Raw genomic sequence first — 25,010 nt, forward strand, 5'->3', positions numbered from 1 at the left:
ATGCTGTTTCTGTACTATGATGAATTCTAAAACCTGACTGAAACTCTTCAAATAGACCATTCCTCTACAGATGATCAGTTAGCTGTTTTACAACTACCCTTTCAAAAATTTTTGAGAGAAAAGGAAGGTTGGAGATTGGCCTATAATTAGCTAAGATAGCTGGGTCAAGTGATGGCTTTTTAAGTAATGGTTTAATTACTGCCACCTTAAAAGCCTGTGGTACATAGCCAACTAATAAAGATAGATTGATCATATTTAAGATCGAAGCATTAAATAATGGTAGGGCTTCCTTGAGCAGCCTGGTAGGAATGGGGTCTAATAGACATGTTGATGGTTTGGATGAAGTAACTAATGAAAATAACTCAGACAGAACAATCTGAGAGAAAGAGTCTAACCAAATACCGGCATCACTGAAAGCAGCCAAAGATAACGATACGTCTTTGGGATGGTTATGAGTAATTTTTTCTCTAATAGTTTAAATTTTATTAGCAAAGAAAGTCATGAAGTCATTACTAGTTAAAGTTAAAGGAATACTCGGCTCAATAGAGCTCTGACTCTTTGTCAGCCTGGCTACAGTGCTGAAAAGAAACCTGGGGTTGTTCTTATTTTCTTCAATTAGTGATGAGTAGTAAGATGTCCTAGCTTTACAGAGGGCTTTTTTATAGAGCGACAGACTCTTTTTCCAGGCTAAGTGAAGATCTTCTAAATTAGTGAGACGCCATTTCCTCTCCAACTTATGGGTTATCTGCTTTAAGCTGCGAGTTTGTGAGTTATACCACGGAGTCAGGCACTTCTGATTTAAAGCTCTCTTTTTCAGAGGAGCTACAGCATCCAAAGTTGTCTTCAATGAGGATGTAAAACTATTGACGAGATACTCTATCTCACTCACAGAGTTTAGGTAGCTACTCTGCACTGTGTTGGTATATGGCATTAGAGAACATAAAGAAGGAATCATATCCTTAAACCTAGTTACAGCACTTTCTGAAAGACTTCTAGTGTAATGAAACTTATTCCCCACTGCTGGGTAGTCCATCAGAGTAAATGTAAATGTTATTAAGAAATGATCAGAAGGGAGTTTTCAGGGAATACTGTTAAGTCTTCAATTTCCATACCATAAGTCAGAACAAGATCTAAGATATGATTAAAGTGGTGGGTGGACTCATTTACATTTTGAGCAAAGCCAATTGAGTGTTGTGAAAGTGTTGGAACACGGACCCACAACAGGGGGCGCAAATGAACGGACAATGGAGGAAGTCAAATAGCACTTTTACTGTTGTGAAATAAGCACAACAAGCACGACAGATCACAATCGAAAATAATAAAGTCAATTCACAAAGGTGTCATGTGGGCAGGCTCGAAGATAGAAGACGTCTGTCCAAAGCAGAACCGGAACCACACGATTTCCTCCGCCACCGAACCCCGGGGATACTGGAGCCGCCAAGTCCCGAACTCCCAGGTGGCCACTGCCTCCGCTTGTCGGATCTGGTACTGCTGGCGAGGAACAAAAACAGTTAGATGTGGGTGCGTTTGCACCCAGCAACACGGCTGGTGAAAAAAACCACCTCCACCTCTTGTCAGGAAAATGTGAGTACTTATCAAAAAAGGGTTCAGTACAGTCTCCAGCTGCAAGTACTCACCAACCACTGTCAAAACACAAGCAACAAAGTCACTGTCTGAAAGACAACACAACGGCTGAGTTCGTTACCTCCTCGGTAGGACGATATCTCGGCAAAGAGGTGGAGATGACGTCTTGCTGATATACCGATGCAGATCAGATGAGTGGTGACAGCTGTCATAGGTGATGAGTGTCAGCTTTTACCCCGGCTGCTCCTGTGAGGCGGCAGCGCCCTCTGGTGCCTGGAGCCCGCACTCCAGGCAGGGTGCTATCTGGTGGTGGTGGGCCAGCAGTACCTCCTCTTCAGCGGCCCACACAACATTGAGTCTAATAATAGATTAAATGCAGTGTTGAGGCTGTCATTCTCAGCATCTGTGTGGATGTTAAAATCGCCCACTATAATTATCTTATCTGAGCTAAGCACTAAGTCAGACAAAAGGTCTGAAAATTCACAGAGAAACTCACAGTAACGACCAGGTGGACGATAGATAATAACAAATAAAACTGGTTTTTGGGACTTCCAATTTGGATGGACAAGACTAAGAGTCAAGCTTTCAAATGAATTAAAGCTCTGTCTGGGTTTTTGATTAATTAATAAGCTGGAATGGAAGGTGCTGCTAATCCTCCGCCTCGGCCCGTGGTACGAGCATTCTGGCAGTTAGTGTGACTCGGGGGTGTTGACTCATTTAAACTAACATATTCATCCTGCTGTAACCAGGTTTCTGTAAGGCAGAATAAATCAATATGTTGATCAATTATTATATCATTTACTAACAGGGACTTAGAAGAGAGAGACCTAATGTTTAATAGACCGGTGCAGTTGAAGGTGCTATATTATTTTTTCTTTTTGAATTTTTATGCTTAAATAATAAGGTGGGGAAATTACACTGTACTATTACAGTGTAATTTCCAGTGTAATTTCCCCACCTTTTTTCCCTCCCCTCCATCATCTCCACATACGTCAGACTCCATTAATGTTCCACACCTAAACAGTTGGTGGCGGTAATGTACCGTATCGCTTGGCAATAAACTTGACAGAAGAAGTAGTGTTTCCGCACGGACGGTTTTGGAGGTAGAACCGGAAAAAGAGGCGAGCGAGCGAATCATAACTTCCACGCATGTGAGAGGGAGACGATCGACTAAACTTTTACTCAAAATTTACATTAAAAACCTTTAATATCAGCGGGTAGAGGACGCCGGCATGGCTGAGGTTGTTCAGAGGAGGACTGAGGAGAGAATTCCGGAGCTGGAGCAGCTGGAGAGGATTGGACTGTTCACCAAGAAAGAAGTCAAGTAAGAAAAACACACTTTTACTCATATGAAACAACAAGGATCTAAAGAGGTCTGACAGAGGATACAGTCAAAACGACCGTTTCCACAGAATAACAAGGGTGACCAGTTAAGTTTTCCACAAAACTTTTTTTTTTTCTTCCTGGGAGGGGGCGGGATGGGGATGTAGCAAAAACACATAAAATAAACAATTTATTTCCACTGTTGCAGATCCATAATCAAAAGAGTCACAACGCTGGAATACAGGTTGCAGAGGTTGATGATCAAAAAAGAGGATTTCATCACATACATTCAGGTAGATTATTGCAAATATACAAGAAAGAAAAGGGGACAAAAACAACAAAAAACCAAACAAAACAAAGAGCAGGGGTTGTTATTTAAAACTTTTTAAATTTTGTGTTTAATTACAGTATGAAATCAACGTGTTAGAGCTGATCAAGAAAAGACGAGCAGTAAGTAGCATTTAAGTGACACCTTTATTTCATATGTTATGTTGAAAGAGAAGTGATTGCTAGCTGTTTTTAATATAAATAAAATCCTGTTCTCACTTTCATGGATATGCGTTGTGGTGGATTGAAACCCTGTCCATATCTTGAAAAGTCCTTAGAGGGTGATTCAGGGTGTTCAGGATATTCTGTCATTCTGCTGTAGTCTTGTTTTGTGGCAGGATTTTCAAGATGTAAAAAAAATAATTATGACAGTTGTTTCTTGCACATGGAACAAGTCTAGTGTGTCACGTCAGTCTTCACTCACTGGTTTTTCACAGTTCTAGTCTACGAACCTCCTGGTTGCATGTCTGTGAAAGTGAGAAGAAAATGTTGCAGAAAAGTAAAAGTCATCCCTGAATATTTACTTTAACTATATTTACTATATTTTGATTGACAGCTAGCTAGAACTGTTTTGATAACAAGACATCATTTGTGCTTCACTTTTCATTTGCAGCACATACGCTATCACTTCAAAAGAGAGGAGATCGAGTTCCCCATCATCCACAGAGTAAACAGTATCTTCAAACGGGCAACCAATAAGTGGAAGGTATCATATATGAAATATTTACAAAGCTACAGCCAGATTAAACAAAATGTTTAATAGAAGGTGACTGTTTTCCTGTTGCTAACTTGTTTTACCTGCTGCTTATGGTTAACATCTCAGGAACTAAAGCCATAAAGATGTTTCATAATAACGTGTATGTAAACAAAAACTCTATATGTCTATGAATGTTGTAAACTCAACTCTTCTTAAACCACTGTAGAGATTTCAGTACAACTTCACACCATAGTAACACGTCATGTGAAGATGTGCCTGAAGGAAAGTAATTTCCACTTGATGTTTTCAAGAGTTTGCAGTGTGCAAACGTGGTCAAGAACTACAGGAAATGTATGACCTCTGTAATTGCCAACAATGGTTTCTATACCAAATATTTAAGGTCTGTTTTTCTATTGTATCAAATACTTATCTCATGCAATAAAATGCAAATTAATTATTTAAAAATCATACAATGTGATATTCTGATTTTTTTAAATTTTTAAAAAAATTTTAGATTCTGTCACAGTGTACTGACGATAATACTTACAGACCTCTCCATTCTTTGTAGGTGGGATAGCTTGCAAAATCGACATTGGATCAAATACTTACTGCCTCACTGTAATTGGGCTTTTGTTGTTTCCTCAATACATCATACTATTAATTACATTTACAGAGGGAATGACCAGTTTCTTAATTTAGAAGTTTCATCCCAAAAGATTGACTTCCACTGACATATAACACATGGACCAGTTTAGTAGTGTGGCAGACAGGGGCGGTGTCGTTTTGTGAGCTTCGGGTGGGATGCTGCCATAAATTACACAATCTGTTCAAAAATGAGTTCTATTAATTTGCACCTTTTTCCCCGTCGCCAAACTTAAAATGAGAACTTTAAAGTTTCATCTTAATAATTCATTGAGTTTCAGTCATCCAAGAAGGATATCTCTGGAAGTTTACAACAACGGGAATTCTTCTTGGTCTTCAAGATGTTTTCATTCCAATAAGTGTCGTGTTCAGTTTTAAACAGTGAGGGCAGCGTTCCTCAAACTTTTTCAGACCAAGGACCAATAATAAACAAAATAAATAAATAAATAAATCTTAACTCCCAACATAACAGTAATTTATATGAGTCAAGATAATGAAAATTATACATACGTATATGCTACTATCTACAGTTTGAGAATCACCTTTCAGTTATATTAATTTAAAATGTGATATTTTACCAATATATTCACAAACCACTAGGGGTTGCTCACAGACCACTGTTTGAGAGAGGCTATCTTAGGGGGGAAGAGTCTGTTTTCTATAAATAAAGTCAATCTTCTCAACAAAAGAGATCATTATAAACTGTTTCTGTTGGCAGTCGTTCATCCAGAATGATCCAAAGGATCGATGTTTGAGGCATCAACAGTCCTCAACTTTAACAGCTCTCAGAAGAAAGTTAGAATGTTCTCTATGAACAGAATGAACTGGCGTGTTACGCTCTCTTTTCTAAAAGGCTTCTTTCTTAAAAACTGAAGGAGTCTCCTGGATGAGCTGTGGAACATTTGAAGTCCAGTTGTGGGTATAATTCAAAACATTTACTAACAGATTTTGTTTTTCTTTGTTCAGGATGACGTGCAGCTTTGGCTCTCACATGTTGCTTTCTGCAAGAAATGGGTACGTATCAATCAACGCAACTAAATCAGGCGAAATTCTGCTTCCTCTCATGCTGACAAAGATCCTCGGTGGATTTTACAGGCCACCAAACATGACATCAGTAAAGTGTTCTCAGCCATGCTTGCAGTCCACCCCGACAAACCAGGTAGAGAAGATCTTTTCTCACTCATACATTCTGATGGTGTCGCATTGCAGCACACAGTTGGAAGCATGGATAAAAAGTCAAACGTATGAATGATACGTGAAGTGAAATAGGATGGTGTTGCTGTGTTCCTCTTTAGCTCTGTGGATCATGGCTGCAAAGAGTGAGCTGGAGGACAGAAATTCATCTGAGAGTGCCAGACATCTGTTTCTGAGGGCCCTACGCTTCCACCCAAACAGCAAGAAGGTCTACCAGGAGGTACGAGATAAACAAAAAACACAGTGTCTCTGTCAGTTGTGCTCTTTTCATTTTTCTGTGTGAATGTGTGTCAGTACTTTCGTATGGAGCTGCTGCACTGTGAGAAGCTGATGAAAGAGAAGGAGCAGCTGGAGAAGGCAGAGATGGATCTGGTGAGTGTAGCTGATGGAAGAGAAATGGTGACAAATCGTGCAAAAACACACAAGTTGTCAGTTTGACTCCGTGCTGTTGGTGGCTTCCAGGGTGAATATGAGTTTTCTGCAGAGATTTTGAACGGTAAACTGGCCGAGGTCGTGTACAGAGAGGCTACAGGGAAAATCAAAGGTGGGAACTTTTTATATTATTTCCAGACCTGTGCATAAAACCTAAAATTAATGTCTCTGAAATATATTTAAAAAGGTGACAATTTCCTAAATGTTGAAGTTTCTCATAATAAACACACTGAATACGTCATGCTCAGTTTCCAAGCTCGGCACAGGAAGCCATTGTGCCAGTGCTGGCACTGGTGTCTTTTTCTGGCTTTACCATGCAAAAGTTTTAGGCACCCAGTACCTGTTATTGTTGGAATGTTGTTTGGTTCAGTGGGGGGAAAAAACAAAATCTACTGTGAAATTCCTAAACATTCCTGTTCCATCAATTGGAAAGCAGGGAAGATTTTCTGTTGTTTTTTTCCCTTTAAATCAGAAGAAATTTTTGTTTTTATGTGCACTGCCAAATATGTGACAGCACAAAGAAAGATGCACTTCAACACTCATGAATAAAGTTATTATATTGCAAAAACCGTATTGAATACAGTCGTGAAAAATTTATGGCACGCTCAAAATTTTGTATGTTTGAATTTTTTTATGACATCAAATAAAAAAAAACTAATTGTAAGAGATACGCAGAGGACAAACTTCACTGTACGAGGGTAGGCTGAAAAGTTCTAAGGCTCCCCATGAAGGAGTAATGCATTAACTGCATTATAGTGAGCCTTAGAACTTTTCAGCCCACCCTCGTATGTATGTACAATGACAGTAAAGGCTATATTATTCTTTTTATTATTATTAAATTAATAAATCAGCTTTGCTGTCATGTATAATTCTCAGCTATGGTCACCACATTTGTGTTTCTGATTTTGTGTGTGTGTGTATATATATATATATATATATATATATATATATATATATATATATATATATATATTACCCCGTGACCCTTAATTGGACAAAGCGGTAGAAGATGAATGAATGAATGAATATATTTATTTATCTTTTCAGAGGCAGAGTTTGTCATCTCGCTCTTGAAAATTGCAGCCGTCTTTGACTTCGCTAAAGAACTCCAGGACTCCATCTTGCAGCAGTATGCTTCTCACTTGTGGAGTTTTTTTTTCTTAAACTGAGATCCAGACCTTTGTGGTTAACCTACTCTCCTCGTACGCAGCTTGCAGACGGACCACACAGAGGACAGTGTGACGTGGGACTTCATGGCCAGGAGGGAGCTGGATGCTCCCACAGCAGGGGAGGAGCTGCGGACAGCTCAAGGCCGGGCATCAGACATCAACCGCAGGGAAGAGCGCTGCTGTCAGGTCTACGAGGAGGGCGTCAGGAGCCTCAGCACGGGTAGGAACTGCAATCGCCAAAAAACACAAATGCATTGATTTAATACGGGCCTGTACATGACTTAACGTGTGACGTCCCACGTGGCCTAAAAGTCTTCAGAAGGTTTGAATGTGCCTTTCTAAAACGTTTCTGTGCTTTGTGTCCCAGAGAAAATGTGGACGTGTTATGTGGTCTTCTGTTTGGAAAGGCTGAAAAGGAAGACAAACATCCAGGAGCTGAAGGAAAAGGTAAAGTGGGAATGAACACTCAGTCCCGCGTCTCTAGAAGGTGAACAAGTTGAAGAAGTGTGTAGTGATTTTTGGTGTGTATGTCACAGAGGCAGGAGAGGCTGCTGGGAGTGCTGCAGTGCGCTCACAACTGCTCACTGTTAACAGAGGAGTTTTACAACAACTGGGTAAGACATTGTTTGAGGGAAAGTGTGAACTAGCGACCTCCTGGTTCAGTTTATTCATTTGAACTAACTGTTGGCCTGATGTTATTAGGCTTCAACAGAACATTTGAGGTTTGATGGATAAATCCCCCCTCCCTTTTTTACAACAGTCATTAAAATGTTGTTGGTAATCAAGCCTCTGAGTGCTCGACGTTTGTCTGACACTTGCACACTGGATTTTTCAGAACCTTAAAATTGTTTTGTTTTTTTAATGGTGATATTATGTTTTAAAAGGGACAATTTAATTTCCCCGCTGATGATACTCATTATCCTGCAAAATTCTGTTGATTCAACATCCACTGTTTAATAGTATGAGAAACCGCTACGTCAGCTTCTGCCTTGGTTAGCTTAGCTTGGCTATGTTGTACCCGTGTTATTTATTGATTCATTGTTGTTATTTTGTTGCAACCCTGTTTGATATTTTAGTAAAGTTAAAAACATGCAATGTACGATCCAGGTGCAACATCAGCGGTAAACAAACTGAGCAGAGCTACGAGGACATTGACGTATTTAAAAAAATAAATAAAACCACACACCATATAAAAACACTGCATTTTATTGAATCCCTCTTATCAAGCAGACAATACAAGTATGATCCCTCTGTTCCATTGTAGATGACCCATGGTCACAGACGTACAGTCATGAAATGACATGAATGAAAAGAAGGGTGCTCTTATTATGTCCGCATCTACTGGCAGTGTGTCTAGCTGGCCCCGCACGTGTCCTGCACGATACGTGTTTTGTGGATGGCGCGCCAAAGGACTGACACCACGTCATGTGTAACAGAGGTCACGTGGGTCACGTGACAATCAGATCGCCCGCTGTGTGTTATGATCTGATGGTCCGGATCATCTGGGGTAGCCTGTCAATGTGCGCGCCGTGCGTGCACTTGCTGCAGCCCATTGCAACAGTGATATATATTTTTATGCATGTCCACGTGATGACAGCAAGCAGGTCACAGTGGACAGTTGTTAGTTCATGTCTGTCCAAACACGGTACGCATTCCACAGCTGTGACGTCCAGATCCACAGATCTCCACAGCCGCTCCTGTCGATGGACACACCCCATCAGTTCAGCATGCACACCAGCACGTCACTGTGTCTGTTTGCAAAGCCACACTCGTGGGGACACTTAGGCAAATTTCACATCCAGCTCGACAGTGATTGTCTGCTGACTGTTTTTGTGCTAATAGTAGGAATGGCCACACTTGCCACTTGCAGTGCCAAGAGAGCGGTGTTAGATGTTCGTGTGTGTCAGCTGGAATTTGGCCAATACCTGCTGCGAGATGTTTGATGGACTCTCACAGCCACACTCTGTCAGCTGCTGGTGTGCGCAATATATTTGTAGCAACAGGTATACGAGGCGTTGGAGGCAGATTTTACACGTTTTGCATACGATTCCTGCTTCATGTGCAATTCATGCACAGTTCTACCAAATTTGTACTATGTGTGAAAGGGGCCCTTAGTTATGTGCAATTTTGTGTCTAAATCAACATGTTCTCCATTTTAAATAGCTGCAAGTCTTACTTTCAGTAGAGGATGCTGAGGGAGCGGCTGTGGTTGCCATAGCAGCCGTGCAGCGCTACAGCCAATCAGTGTCAGCGTGGTGTCTGAGTCTGAAAACGCTAATGCAGCTGGGGAGTGGAGACATGGGAAGGTTATTCCAGGATGCTCTCACACATGTTGATCCAAAGGTAGGCACACACTTTGACATCCTTTTTCAGTATGACAGATGTGGTGGATTTTTTTCCTCTCTTCTTTCCTCATCAGCTGTGCTCCTCTTAGTGTAACATTCTCCTCTGAGAATTGAGACACATGGACACAAGGCAGCCACCAGTGCTGTGATATTTGGCCCAATTAATCTTTCTTTCATCATATTAGAAGCCTCAGAACATCTACGTCTGTGCAGGAGGAATGCTGGGAAAGCTCTAAAAATGTAATTAACAAGCTGCCGTCTCATATCAGTGAAACACGTCAACAAGTTGTTGCATTAACGTTTTTGCAAAATCAGATGGTGCCTTCAAAACACACACACAGATACAGGATGAAGATGTAGAAGGAAGTGGGTGGAGACACAGGATTCTTACCAGAAGGTCACAGGTTCGATTGTGAGCAAACAGGAAATTTGGGTGGGGACGAAGAATGAACAAGACATCTTACTATCACGAGGGCGCCCTTGAGCAAGATCATTAATCCCCATGTTCCAGTTGAGCATGTTTCCTAGCAGCAGCCTGACATCAGTGTGTGTTTGTGAGCAAAGTAGCTATTACAGAAAGGCAGCATATGATTTATTTTTGGAACAGATTGGAAAGTTAAAGGGCATATCTCACTCCAGTCAACATTATAAAAAAAAAAAAAATTATACAAGAATTTGCGCACTCTTTAACAGAGTGTGTCTGAAAAACGCACAACAGATTCATAGCCATTTGCATCCATAATCATTACGCAACGTCCGGAACTGATGTGTAGCTGCCTGAAAGTCACTTCACCTCTGTCCACTTAGTTCGCTTCATGTCTTACTCCAGCACACACAGTCACTCCGGTTGAGTTTGTTCATAAATGTAATTTGGCTTTAATATAGTTTTAATTGAGCTTTCAAGTCAAATTTTTGTATTTTACTGATCAACATTTGCCCGTCTCTGGCTCTTTGTAACCCAAGGTATACAACCCCAATTCCAGTGAAGTTGTGATTTGCAAATCCTCTTTAACCTACAACCCCTGGCAAAAAATTATGGAATCACCGGCCTCGGAGGATGTTCATTCAGTTGTTTAATTTTGTAGAAAAACAGCAGATCACAGACATGACACAAAACTAAAGTCATTTCAAATGGCAACTTTCTGGCTTTAAGAAACACTATAAGAAATCAGGAAAAAAAATTGTGGCAGTCAGTAACGGTTACTTTTTTAGACCAAGCAGAGGGAAAAAATATGGACTCACTCAATTCTGAGGAATAAATTATGGAATCACCCTGTAAATTTTCATCCCCAAAACTAACACCTGCATCAAATCAGATCTGCTCGTTAGTCTGCATCTAAAAACGAGTGATCACACCTTGGAGAGCTGTTGCACCAAGTGGACTGACATGAATCATGGCTCCAACACGAGAGATGTCAATTGAAACAAGGAGAGGATTGTCAAACTCTAAAAGAGGGTAAATCATCACGCAATGTTGCAAAAGATGTTGGTTGTTCACAGTTAGCTGTGTCTAAATTCTGGACCAAATACAAACATGGGAAGGTTGTTAAAGGCAAACATATTGGTAGACCAAGGAAGACATCAAAGCGTCAAGACAGAAAACTTAAAGCAATATGTCTCAAAAATCGAAAATGCACAACAAAACAAATGAGGAACGAATGGGAGGAAACTGGAGTCAACGTCTGTGACCGAACTGTAAGAAACCGCCTAAAGGAAATGGGATTTACATACAGAAAAGCCAAACGAAAGCCATCATTAACACCTAAACAGAAAAAAAACAAGGTTACAATGGGCTAAGGAAAAGCAATCGTGGACTGTGGATGAAAGTCATATTCAGTGATGAATCTTGAATCTGCATTGGGCAAGGTGATGATGCTGGAACTTTTGTTTGGTGCCATTCCAATGAGATTTATAAAGATGACTGCCTGAAGAGAACATGTAAATTTCCACAGTCATTGATGATATGGGGCTGCATGTCAGGTAAAGGCACTGGGGAGATGGCTGTCATTACATCATCAATAAATGCACAAGTTTACGTTGATATTTTGGACACTTTTCTTATCCCATCAGTTGAAAGGACGTTTCGGGATGATGAAATAATTTCTCAAGATGATAATGCATCTTGCCATAGAGCAAAAACTGTGAAAACATTCCTTGTAAAAAGACACATAGGGTCAATGTCATGGCCTGCAAATAGTCCGGATCTTAATCCAATTGAAAATCTTTGGTGGAAGTTGAAGAAAATGGTCCATGACAAGGCTCCAACCTGCAAAGCTGATCTGGCAACAGCAATCAGAGAAAGTTGGAGCCAGATTGATGAAGAGTACTGTTTGTCACTCATTAAGTCCATGCCTCAGAGACTGCAAGCTGTTATAAAAGCCAGAGGTGGTGCTAGTGATGTGTTGGAGCGTTCTTTTGTTTTTCATGATTCCATAATTTTTTCTTGAGAATTGAGTGATTCCATATTTTTTTCCCTCTGCTTGGTCTAAAAAAGTAACCGTTACTGACTGCCACAATTTTTTTCCTGATTTCTTATAGTGTTTTTTAAAGCCAGAAAGTTGCCATTTGAAATGACTTTAGTTTTGTGTCATGTCTGTGATCTGCTTTTTTTCTACAAAATTAAACAACTGAATGAACATCCTCCGAGGCCGGTGATTCCATAATTTTTGCCAGGGGTTGTATATTCAATTGAATACACCACAAAGACAAGATATTTAATGTTCAAACTGATAAACTTTATTGTTTTTGTGCAAATATTTGCTCATTTTGAAATGGATGCCTACAACACGTTTCAAAAAAGCTGGGACAGTGGTATGTTTACCACTGTGTTACCGTCACCTTTCCTTCTAACAACACTCAATAAGTGTTTGGGAACTGAGGACACCAATTGTGAGTGTCGTGATTGGGTATAAAAGGAGCATCCCCAAAAGTCTCAGCTGTTCACAAGCAAAGATGGGGCGAGGATCACCACTTTGTGAACAACTGCGTGAAAAAATAGTCCAACAGTTTAAGAACAATGTTTCTCAACATTCAATTGCAAGGAACCGAGGGATTCCATCATCTACAGTCCATAATAGAATCTGGAGAACTTTTTACATGTAAGTAGCAAGGCCGAAAACCAATATTGAATGCCCGTGACCTTCGATCCCTCGATCCCCACTGCATTAAAAACCGATATCATTGTGTAAAGGATCTTATCGCGTGGGCTCAGGAACACTTCAAAAAACCATTGTCAGTTAACACAGTTCGTCGCTACATCTACAAGTTTAAGTTAAAAACTCTACCATGCAAAGCAAAAGCCATACATCAACAACATCCAGAAACGCCGCCACCTTCTCTGGGCCTGAGCTCATTTTAAATAAACAGATGCAAAAAAAAGTGTGCTGTGGTCTGATGAGTCCACATTTCAAATTGTTTTTGGAAATCATGGACGTCGTGTCCTCTGGACAAACAGGAAAAACACCATCCAGATTGTTACCAGCGCAAAGTTCAAAAGCCAGCATCTGTGATGGTATGGGGTGTGTTAGTGCCCATGGCATGGGCAATTTACACATCTGTGATGGCACCATCAATGCTGCCATCCAAGCAATGTCTTTTTCCGGGACGTACCTGCTTATTTCAGTAAGACAATGCCAAACCACATTCTGCACGTGTTACAACAGCGTGGCTTCGTAGTAAAAGAGTGCAGGTACTAGACTGGCCTGCCTGCAGTCCAGACCTGTCGCCCATTGAAAATATGTGGCACATTATGAAGCGCAAAATACGACAACGGAGACCCCAGACTGTTGAACAACTGAAGTCATACATCAAGCAAGAATGGGAAAGAATTCCACCTACAAAGCTTCAACAGTTAGTGTCCTCAGTTCCCAAATGCTTATTGAGTGTTGTTAGAAGGAAAGATGATGTAACACAGTGGTAAACATACCACTGTCCCAGCTTTTTTGAAACGTGTTGCAGGCATCCATTTCAAAATGAGCAAATATTTGCACAAAAACAATAAAGTTTATCAGTTTGAACATTAAGTATCTTGTCTTTGTGGTGTATTCAATTGAATATAGGTTAAAGAGGATTTGCAAATCATTGTATTCAGTTTTTATTTATATTTTACACATTGTCCCAACTTCATCGGAATTGGGGTTGTAGTAAGAAAAAAAAAAAAAAAAAAAAAATCAGATACATCTCAATAAGACTGCATATCACAGTGCAGTGATAAATGCACACCCTGAAAGGCACATCACTGATTTTACTCCTGCTCCACAAATGGCCGTCACTCTCGCCGACTCTTGGTGGTCATACTGTGGCTGCCTCCACCAGACTTGGCGGTTTAGCTTAGAATGGTGCGACAGCGGCACAAACCACAAACCCGGTTCCAGGCTTTCGGGAGCGTCAGCACGCTCCTGACCACAGTAATGGAAGGGTTAAAATCCTTGTATTGATCCATTTATTTATTTATTTATTTTCAAGCTGTGACAGTTTAATTTCTGCAGTCTGTCCGGGAGGTGCATTTAAAAAAAAACTCCACTTTCCCCCCAAAAAATCTTATCTGCAGGAAGACTGTGCACCTAATAAATACCACAACTGGTTTAATCTCCTAAAACACACCTGCTCACCATTTCAATGTATTTACTGATTTTAAACTGCTAAATAAATAAATAAATAAATAAAAAATTCCGGTTTTCCCATTCATTTCAACGAAAAAGGCAAATGCCTCTGAGGGGGGCAGTTCCAAAGATGATGTCACCAAAGTCTACCTTTCTGGCAGGCATTTCTCAGCGTCAGATAAACTCAAGCTACTTTCCCCATGTTTATGACTTAATTTCTCAGGGCATATGGCACCAAAAATAAAATACAAGACATCACTATTTTTGTAATTCTTTATTTATTTACAGTAGGCAGCTCATTTGGCATTTCATTTACCAGAGATATAAGGTCAAGTAAAATGTGAACCTTGTTTACCATAATATCTTTTTTGCCAATGGCAAGAGATTTCATTAAAAGCTCATATTGATCAGCAAAATATTTGTGATTGAGTGGTTCACAAAGGAGTCTTAATATGAAGCCATATATCATTAATTTCCTCACCCAGGAACCAGAACCATGACAAAAGGTTTGACAGTCCAACATTTAAAAAGATTGAAGGTGAACAGCACCACCTAAAGGACAGATCAGTAACACGGCAGATTATTGTATAGCAGCTGTTTGTTGATGTTTGTGGGGCTCTCAGAATTATCTATTTGGACAGAATACTCATTCTGTTAATGCATTAGCCAATCATCCACCACACCAACTCCACCCTGCATATGGCATGTTAAATATTCAGTTCCACATTGTGCGGTACACAAATAAAATTGTGCATTTTATGTTTTCACATCTTGATGGTGTGCACACATACAGATTCTAAATGGAAGCTTCCAAAAGGCGATTTAGCAGCCACAGGCTAAGGCCAACATGCTGAGTTATTATTGTTATTAAATTTCCTGACACTATGTACGTACATAATCTGTGGGACATTACGCCGTTATGCTTGTGAGCGTATGTAGACACGATGGTTCAGTCACAAACAAAAGCCGTCATAGAGTCGATGCTTTCGCTGCATGCTCTGCACGCTAAGATAAAATTTTATGAATACTTATTGTGGTTAGCTGTGAGAGATCACAGTCAAGTGTTTTAAATTTTTATTTGTTTAAATATTATTTTTTTTTAACTTCATTATGAAGTCAACACAATATCTTATTGATTAATATGACCTTTTTCATCAAATCTGTAGCCACATTGGTAGGAGCTATCATGGTAACCACTTATTTGATGATTTTTTTTTTTTTTTTTTGGCTATGTTTTGCTTAACATCAACCTTTGACCAGTCGGTTCCAAAAGTTAACCATCTGGAGACACTCACCTGAGTAACATGTCTACCATGTTTGGTGAAACTCTGTCCAGCTGTTTCTTACAGTACACTGCTCACCTGGTAGCCTGCACGGTTAAACATGGTAGACACTTAATACTTACACCGTAAGTACACTATAAGTACTTACACCATAAGTATGCCTTGGGGCTTAGATAAGTTGATTAGATTTTATACTTGTTTACTGCATATATTTGCATATTAAGATGAAATAATTTGACTTGTGAATGCAGTAACTGAAACAAATGCATGGTAACCACTTGATACTTACACCATAGGTACCCCATGGGAAGTAGATGAGTTATATTTAATAGAGTTGTTTGGTATATACACTTGCATTTTAATGAGGATGAGGTAAAGAGCTGTTGTTCAAGAATTCTTTATGACAGACTTGATTTTCAGAACAGATGTATATTAAGTCCCACTTCCTAAGAGTGCAGCAGGAAGCAATTAACCTTCTTGCAGGGCAGAATACTCTTTAGAAACAAATGATTTCCTTTGCTGGGTGAGGACAGAATTAGCACTAGTGTCACCGATAGGCCACATCGCTGTTTTTCTACTTTGGGTTTAGCCCTGCGCACTCTGTGTCTGCAGGAGAGCCTACCTCTGTGGAAGCTGCAGGTCAAGTGGAGCGAAGCCAGCCGGAGTCCGGAGGAGACCGAAGCCATCTTCCAGGTAGTCCACCTCAGTCAGTCTGGAACATCTGCAGCACGCCGTGCACACCAACTCTTTACCTCTAGCAGCTTGTGCAGTTCTGTCTGGAAATGTTTGTGATTAAATTTGAAATGCAGCATCATGTTCTTTAAACTGTGAGTAACGGCACGAGGAAATGGAAAAACATTAACGTTGGCCTTTTAATTTCACAGTGTTAAGGTCTCAAAATCATTCACTTTTTGGGAATGTCTCGCAGACAGTTTGTTCTGTTGTTTGTTCTTAGAAAGGTGTGCTATCCGCAGTCGCGACTGTTGCCATGGAAATGAAAGAAAGCTACCTTGATTGGTCGTACTCCAGAGGAGGCTACAAGAAAGCGAGGAACACCTTTACCAGGTAACAGTAAACAGGTTAATGTGCTCAAGTGTACCTTTAAAGTCCAGTCCTGTCCATGTATGCAGTGTGCAACATGAAGACATTGTGATTTTTCAGTTCAGTAACACAAAATGAATATTTTAAGTGTACTCTAAATGCAAACTAGATTTTACATTTTTTTGTTGTTTTCTTCCACAGCTTAAGGGAAAGCCGCCCTTTCTCAAAGGCATTTTTTACGAAAATGATTCAGCTAGAGAAGGAAGAGGTGAGTGGAGCAGCTACTACATTCTACATAACGAGTTGAGGAATCTGCCTGCAGTACTGCTAGTGCAGTCGGTGGTTTCAGTGTTTAAATGTTTTTTCAGGGGACTTTTCATGCAGCCTAAAAAAAGAAACGGTGCTGACAGATGATGGACTCTGATGTTTTGTGTCGCCAAGAAATTAAGACAATCCACAGCCACTGATGATAAAGTTGTTTGTTCTTCCAGGACACGGTGAAGATGAACCGTGTGAGAGATTGCTACGAGAGGGCCCTGCAGGAGTTTGGCTCCACAGATGACGGTGAGCAATTAGAAAAGATTTCTGCATGCAGAGCTCCACCTCTCCAGCTGATAAACAACTTACGTTTTGCAGATGTTTTGGGCACATTTAATGTTCTTACCTCCATCAATGAAGTTGGAGGAGGTTCTGTTTTCACCCGATTGTTTGTCTGTCTGTCTGTGAACAGCCTGTAGCCCACAGTTTTTCATATATTATGAAATTTTTACTGATGATTCCCATCCTCGTAGGCAAGAACTGATTCCATTTTCAAGGATTTTCATAGGTCAAAGGTAGGAAAAATCTTGGACAATTGGAAAAAATTTCAGAAATTCATAACTGTCAAAAAAAGATCAAATTCCTTTCATATTTGAGAGTGGTATGTAGGATCATATCCTTTATCGACTGACAAAAGTTTGATCTGGATCTGATCCAGATTACAGATTTTGTGGCCATTTAAATTACATTGAAAACCCCATTTAATGTATATTTTACATTTATGTTAAAAGTGTCCCAATCACTGTCATATTTGAAATTAAGGTGCAGACTGGAACTCACTATCTCCTGACAAAGTTTGATCTGGATCTGATCCAGATTATAGATTTCGCGGACATTTAAATTTAACATCGAAAACCCCATTTAATGTATATTTTACATTATATCAACCAAACATGCCCCAATCACTCTCATATTTGAATGTAAGGTGCAGACTGGCACTCACCATCGCCTGACAAAGTTTGATCCAGATCTGATCCATATTGTGGATGTTTAATATTGAAAAGCCCATTTAGTGTACATTTTGCATTATATCTCAATTAAAAGTACCTCAATCACTCATTTTTCTGTTATGGATTTACCTGCACCACCAAAACTGGATGGAGGTTCCAATTTTATGCCTTTTTGTCTGTCTTCCAGTTATCAGTCAAAAATGATTTGCCAAAAAGTAATGACAAATTGTGCATAACAGATAACCAATGTTCTGTGAAAATGATCTGAAACAGAATTCAGGAACCGAACAAGTTAAAAGGAAAAACAAACAAACAAAAAACCCCCGACACCACAAAAAATAAAACTTCCATTCAAGTGCACGAAATAAATACATACTCCTGACATTTGATCACCTCTAATTTATCTTATGAAAAGCCACTTCTAACAAGACTTTGACCTTGAATTTTCTTTTTTTTCCAAGGTAAAATTTTGTGTAATTTGAAATGAGTGTTGGTTGGTTGGAGGTTTGCGCTGTATGAGCAGGGTGCTGTAACATTATTGTGTGATCATTACACACTGTCTTTGTGTTGTCATTTTTTTAAAGCTTTGAAAGTTATAGATTAGTTTCTTTTAAAGGTACAGCCTCCTCAGATTTGTTTTAGCCTTTTTAGTAATAAAAAGGATTTTCTTCACCACTGCTTATTTTTCTTACTTAGTTTTCAGATGTTTTCAGAAGTCTTCACAATCTTACTTTGCCAGTATGAGCAAAATGTGCCTTTTCTGGAAACAATTTACAATTTTGGATTAAAATACAAGAACAAGACACCATGATGCACTAGGAAACATACCATTTGCTATGTTGCATATGCTAATTTTAGCAAACTCTTCCAAGTAAACATACCAGGGATCCTGTTGGGAATAATGCTGCATAAAATCCAAACAAATTTCATGCATGGGTGATTCTTTAACTACGGGCACTATTGGCCTTGTAAATGTAATTTCCACCACACCATTGCCTGTTTGTTGTGATTTGGCGCTATATACATGTGCTCTGATGTCACTGTTTATCTCCATAGAAACTACCCAGTCTTCCATACAAACTGTTTAAAGGGACATTACAGTGTTGTGGTGGAAATTACGGCAATAGTGTGGGACAACTACATTTTGTTTAAAAAAATCACAACAGTTGTATGACATTGAATACCCCAATTATGTTTTGATTATTTTACTGATATTTTATTCAGAGATATTTTAAAACATTAGAAAAAAATGTTTCTTTACCATTCATTTTCATCATTGAAGATCAAAAGTCTGGGTGTGGGACAAGCACAAAACAGCAATATTTGCATATAATGATGCTGAAAAAAGGTGAAAAAGTCATCATAGACTACTAGAACAAATTTCTTAACACACTTTCATTGTAAAAATAACTATAAAAGTGTGAAATCTCCCCTTTTTTCTGTTTTTCATACAATATGATCAAAGGACATAGTAAGTGCCCGTAGTCTAAGAATCACCCGCATACATTTTGTAGCTATCTGCTGGATGTTGCATCATATTATTTTTCAGAGTTGTAAGGTGGAAATTCCAAATTTTCAATGAATGTAGCATGAACTCGGCACATATGCTCCCTTCATGTAGTTTGCAAGGATGCCAGTTAAACTCACTAAATTTACCATGGAATCCCCCAAAATAAATGCCTCAACACTAACAATATCTATATGTAATATTGCAGTGTAACACCAACTAAAGGTACTAGATTTCAACAACGAAATTTTTTTCAAAACTAAAAGGTACGACACCTTGAATGAAATTGTTGGGGAAAAATTACATTAAAAAGCTCTGATTTTGTAAAACAGTATTGTCCACATTGTTTTGTAAAAGTTTCAGGATAAACATGATTTCTTATGGCTTTTAAAATGAGGAAAACCCGGTTTTATAAGAATTTAAACTTTTCATTGATTTGATTTGTTAGATCTTTGGCTGCAGTACATCCTGGAGGAGCTGGGACCTCACGGTCAGCCAGAGAACTGTGGCAAGATCCACTGGAGAGCAATGAAGTTTCTGGAGGGGGAGAGTGCGGAACGATTCACTACTAAATACACGCTACATCAGACCGGACACATCTAAGCAGATCTATGGACTGACGTGGAGATCAAGAGCTGGAACAACAAAGTTCTGACAAGATGGAGAATGATCACCACTGAAATGTTTCAGTGTTTTAAATACCGGAAGCAAATTGTCATTTCTGCATAAGTTTTCTGCTGTGTTAGAACAAGTGTTACATTTGATTGTGTTCCTGCTCCTGGGAAGGATTCAGTGCTCCACTGTTGTTTTACTGCTGTCCAAAACTTTTCACCTTCATAAGCAGCTGTTTGTCCTGAGGCCATTATACCCCAGTGGTACAGGAAACTGACTCCAGTTTACTTGCAAGAATTTATTTGTCATTTTGAAGACACATAGTATTATGACAAAAAGCTGTTCATTTCTGTTATCGTTTACCCAATAAAACCCTTAGCTTAGGCAAGCAACCTTTTTTGACTAAAGCCCTTCATTGTACACAACTCTATTCTAATTTCACACCATGTGTTAGCAGTCATATAGGCCCTGTTTTCACCTTACAAAATGTTATCTTTGTCAAACAAACAAATATTAAGCAGCAAATGCACCATGGGTTAGCAGCACATCTGTAGAACTTCTCAACTGGCAGCTAAATACAACATGAACATCTCAAGCCGGCTGCACACACCGGCTTGAGATGTTCATTGCAGTGTGCTGCTGCAGGATGATACTGGAAGGTGTGGGCACGTTGCAATTGTGACTGGATTCTGTGTTTTGGTCAGTTGTATCTCTTGATTTCGATGATGCCTGACACTTCTGATGGGTTATTGCCAGTCAAATGCACAGACTGGTGGATGACACCATAAGTGTGTCCTTCACCTTGGTGAGAATGGTCACTGCAGAAAGGACATTGTCTGCAAAAACCGACAACGCATTCTTCTGAAGCAGTTCATGGATGAGGGTGTTCTACGGCAATTCAAGTTGGTCTGTTCATCATACAAGGATTGAGGTCATAATCGTTTGCAATCCTCTCGAGTCCTCTTCTGCAAAGAGTGGACTATGGTAAAGGCAAATATCGTAATGTAAATGCAAATATTCTACAGTTTGCTGCGTTATACGAATTTAGGTGATGTGAGCAGCCAGTTTGAGTGTATTTACAGTTTTTAAGGACACTTTAAATTCTACGTGTACAGTGGAAAGGTTTGAACCATCTTGTTTTCACTGAGAGGTCAAGAGGTCCTTGTCTGTGTTTTTTTTTTAAAGTGCACAACCCACGTACTGACCTGGCTAAACATGAACAAAAATTAAAATGAGATTAATTGGCATGTAGCGCCATGTTCTGCCTGTCCATGGATTTTGTTATACAGTCAAAATTTTAGTGCCACTTATTAATTACTTATTTTTTGGGCTCTCATTAAATCAGCCCCCCAAATGTTTGGGTTCAGAAATCCACAGGTCAAACACCACTTCCTCACAGTGGAGTGAATCCAGACCCTTGTTTGAGAAGACGGGACTGGAGGAACTGACTGGTTGACTAAGACTATGAGAAGCTGTGCAACATTTTGCAGTACTATGTAAGACTTTTTTTTTTAATTAAATGGTTGGCAAAGTTGCATTTTGGCAAATTATTGACTGCAACGACAGCACATCAATTTGAGACAGCATGGTAGACGATATCCACAGATTTGTATGATTTTCTCATCCCTGCCTTTTTAAGTTTTTATATGCACTAATAAAACGGTGTCAAACAGAAGTGTTACCATAGGTCAAGGGCAAAAAAACAAACAAACATTCACTTCTCTGCCTAAGTTTCAGTTTGGTCAAACATTTTTCCTGATGAACCGAAATTCCTGTTCTATTTGACTGTCATATCACACCTCCCTGTACCTCAGTAACCACTGAGACATATTTAATTTGAACATTTCAAGTATTAACACATTTGTAAAATAAACATCAACCTCAATACAAAAACCTTCAATCCAGACTTCTCCCCATCTCTTGAACTGTGGAGCTCCACAGAGCTGCCTCCTTTAGGAGTCAGTGATTTGACCTTTATATACCCTTCATGGACCACTTTAAAAGACAACCCTCCCTTGTAAACCAGTTTACCAAAGTTAAAAATTTTGCTCTGTTTGCTTTACCACACAGGATGTGTGCTTGGTTCTAATCAATCCATAGTGCCAGCTAGCTCCATCACATCTTCAAAGCTTCTTGAAGATGATGTAGGTAAAGAGCACCAGCATGCCTGCGGAAAGCAGCCCGATCACACACTGGTGGATGGTGATAGCGTACTCCAGGGCATGGATGCGCTTCTCCATGGCATCTGTGTGGATGTAGTCATAGATGGAAACCCCGATGCTCCACACTGCCCATATGGCATCCACCACCCCTTTCATGGTGGGAGACACCATAAGGAAAGCCAGTTCTAACCAGGTGTCAGTGACATACGCTGCCTAGGAAGGAAGCCCACTGCAGCAGAGAGAGACCAGAGTGGCACATCATGAAACCAGAGGGCAAAAAGTGCAACATAAAAGTGTTGAGGAACAATATCAAGAATATCTGTGACATATCAGACACATATTAATTTCTCCTCTGTGAGATCAATAAAGTTTATCTTTATACACACATATACAAAACACCAATTCCAATGAAGTTGGGACGTTGTGTAAAATGTAAATAAAAACAATGATTTGCAAATCCTCTTCAACCTATATTCAATTGAATACACCACAAAGACAAGATATCTAATGTTCAAACTGATAAACTTTATTGTTTTTGTGCAAATATTTGCTCATTCTGAAATGGATGCCTGCAACACGTTTCAAAAAAGTTGGGACAGTGGTATGTTTACCACTGTGTTACATCACCTTTCCTTCTAACAACACTCAATAAGTGTTTGGGAACTGAGGCCATTAACTGTTGAAGCTTTGTGGGTGGAATTCTTTCCCATTCTTGCTTGATGTATGACTTCAGTTGTTCAACAGTCCAGGGTCTCCGTTGTCGTATTTTGCGCTTCATAATGCACCACACATTTTCAATGGGAGACAGGTCTGGACTGCAGGCAGGCCAGTCTAGTACCTGCACTCTTTTACTACGAAGCCACGCTGTTGTAACACGTGCAGAATGTGGCTTGGCATTGTCTTGCTGAAAAAAAGCAGGGACGTCCCTGAAAAAACTTGGATGGCAGCATGTGTTGCTCCAAAACCTGGATGTACCTTTCAGCATTGATGGTGCCCATGCCATGGGCACTAACACCCACCCCCATACCATTACAGATGCTGTCTTTTGAACTTAGTGCTGGTAACAATCTGGATGTTTTTTTTTTTTCATCTTTTGTCTGGAGGACACGACGTCCATGATTTCCAAAAACAATTTGTGAGATGTGGACTCAGACCACAGCACACTTTTGTGTCTGTCCATTTCAAATGAGCTCGGGCCCAGAGAAGGTGGCAGCATTTCTAGATGTCGATGTATGGCTTTCACTTTGCATGGTAGAGTTTTAACTTGCACTTGTAGATGTAGCGATGAACTGTGTTAACTGACAATGGTTTTCTGAAGTGTTCCTGAGCCCACGTGATAAGATCCTTTACACAATGATGTCGGTTTTTAATGCAGTGCTGCCTGAGGGATCGAAGGTCACGGACATTCAATGCTGGTTTTCGGCCTTGCCGCTTACATGTAGAAAGTTCTCCAGATTCTCTGAATCTTCAGATTATATTATGGACTGTAGATGATGGAATCCCTCAATTCCTTGCAACTGAATGTTGAGAAACATTATTCTTAAACTGCTGAACTATTTTTTCACGCAGTTGTTCACAAAGTGGTGATCCTCACCCCATCTTTGCTTTTGAACAGCTGAGACTTTTGGGGATGCTCCTGTTATACCCAATCATGACACTCACCTGTTTCCATACAGGTGTTCTTTGACCATTCATCAACTTTCCCAGTCTTTTGTTGCCCCGTCCCAACTTTTCTGAAATGTGTTGCAGGCATCCATTTCAAAATGAGCAAATATTTGCACAAAACAACAAAGTTTATCAGTTTGAACATTAAATGTCTTGTCTTTGTGGTGTATTCAACTGAATATAGGTTGAAGAGGATTTCCAAATTATTGTATTCTGTTGTTATTTACATTTTACACAACGTCCCAACTTCACTGGAACTGGGGTTTTGTGTAATATATATATATATATATATATATATATATATATATATGCATGCCTGAACTGCAGGAATGGATGCATATTAACAAATTAAAAGAAGCTGACTTAACAAAATATGAAATATGCAAAAAAAAAAAAAAAAGTCAAAGCCAGTGTATTAATCATAGCATTTTTTTTTTATTATTTATATTGCACACTGTCCCAACTTTTGGATCTGATTCATGTATTTTGTCAGTGCAAATTTTCTAAATATAGTTAGCATTACTCAGCAAAACAGACTTTATGTAACATTACAAAATTAAAATAAATGAAAAAAAAATTCATTACTGTAACCCCCCCCCCACCCACACACACACAAACAAACAATTACACTCCACAGTAAATGCTGATGTCATTATTGTTTGGCTAAACTTTGCTCACGTGATTTATTTATGTAGTTATATCAGAAATATCGTTTATCACGAAGCTAATTAAACACGTACATTGTGCGTGTTTCGATGTCGTAGAAGTAGAAAACGTGTGTAAATCCGTTCCTGAACTCACCGACAGCTTTCAGGAGTTAAAGTAATGTTGGAAATCAAGGGTGAACGTCTGATCTGGTGAACAAGTGAACGGCGGACATTTCTTCTAGCGTCAAGTCAAACCGAATACAACACAGAAAGCGACGGAACCTTTCAAAACAAAATGTTGCTAAAGATGAAACTGGTTAAAGTTGACACCAAAGACTCACATATCTACAGATTCTTTAGCACTTTCTGTGTTTGCTGTATGGCAACATCCTCTATATGTTTCTTATATTATATTTTTCTATTTTCCCTACATTGTCATTTATTCATTTAAAAAAAAAAAGAGAAGGGGTGAAGTGATTGCAGGACATGTCTGTCTCACTGAAATGGGTAA

General features: G+C 39.4%; 1 protein-coding gene and 1 long non-coding RNA gene across 2 annotated transcripts; one reads left to right on the forward strand and one right to left on the reverse strand.

The window, feature by feature from the left end:
• Nucleotides 1-2,669: 2,669 nt before the first annotated feature.
• utp6 (UTP6 small subunit processome component) lies at nucleotides 2,670-20,030 on the forward strand. The gene is made up of 19 exons (XM_034187826.1): nucleotides 2,670-2,908; nucleotides 3,116-3,200; nucleotides 3,316-3,357; nucleotides 3,848-3,940; nucleotides 5,540-5,587; nucleotides 5,669-5,732; nucleotides 5,869-5,987; nucleotides 6,062-6,139; nucleotides 6,230-6,311; nucleotides 7,247-7,328; nucleotides 7,410-7,588; nucleotides 7,736-7,815; nucleotides 7,905-7,982; nucleotides 9,532-9,711; nucleotides 16,210-16,290; nucleotides 16,553-16,662; nucleotides 16,840-16,906; nucleotides 17,130-17,202; nucleotides 19,862-20,030. The coding sequence occupies exons 1-19, from the start codon at nucleotides 2,817-2,819 to the stop codon at nucleotides 20,014-20,016; spliced, it is 1,788 nt and encodes a 595-aa protein (XP_034043717.1). The 5' UTR covers nucleotides 2,670-2,816; the 3' UTR covers nucleotides 20,017-20,030.
• A 278-nt stretch (nucleotides 20,031-20,308) lies between these two features.
• LOC117525887 lies at nucleotides 20,309-24,783 on the reverse strand. Its single transcript, XR_004565162.1, has 2 exons — nucleotides 24,654-24,783; nucleotides 20,309-22,416 (listed from the first exon to the last, which is right to left on the reverse strand). It is a non-coding gene; the product is annotated as an uncharacterized LOC117525887 (long non-coding RNA).
• Between the last annotated feature and the right edge of the window lie 227 nt (nucleotides 24,784-25,010).

The sequence above is a fragment of the Thalassophryne amazonica genome, chromosome 15, assembly GCF_902500255.1.
Source record: "Thalassophryne amazonica chromosome 15, fThaAma1.1, whole genome shotgun sequence".
Lineage (NCBI taxonomy): Eukaryota > Metazoa > Chordata > Actinopteri > Batrachoidiformes > Batrachoididae > Thalassophryne > Thalassophryne amazonica.

Excerpts from the sequence above, each read along its gene's own strand:
- utp6 (XM_034187826.1), top strand. The coding sequence starts at position 2,817 with ATGGCTGAGGTTGTTCAGAGGAGGACTGAGGAGAGAATTCCGGAGCTG. Across the intron at positions 3,358-3,847 it reads TGATCAAGAAAAGACGAGCA|CACATACGCTATCACTTCAA; the intron begins GTAAGTAGCATT and ends TTTCATTTGCAG. Across the intron at positions 5,588-5,668 it reads TTGCTTTCTGCAAGAAATGG|GCCACCAAACATGACATCAG; the intron begins GTACGTATCAAT and ends TGGATTTTACAG.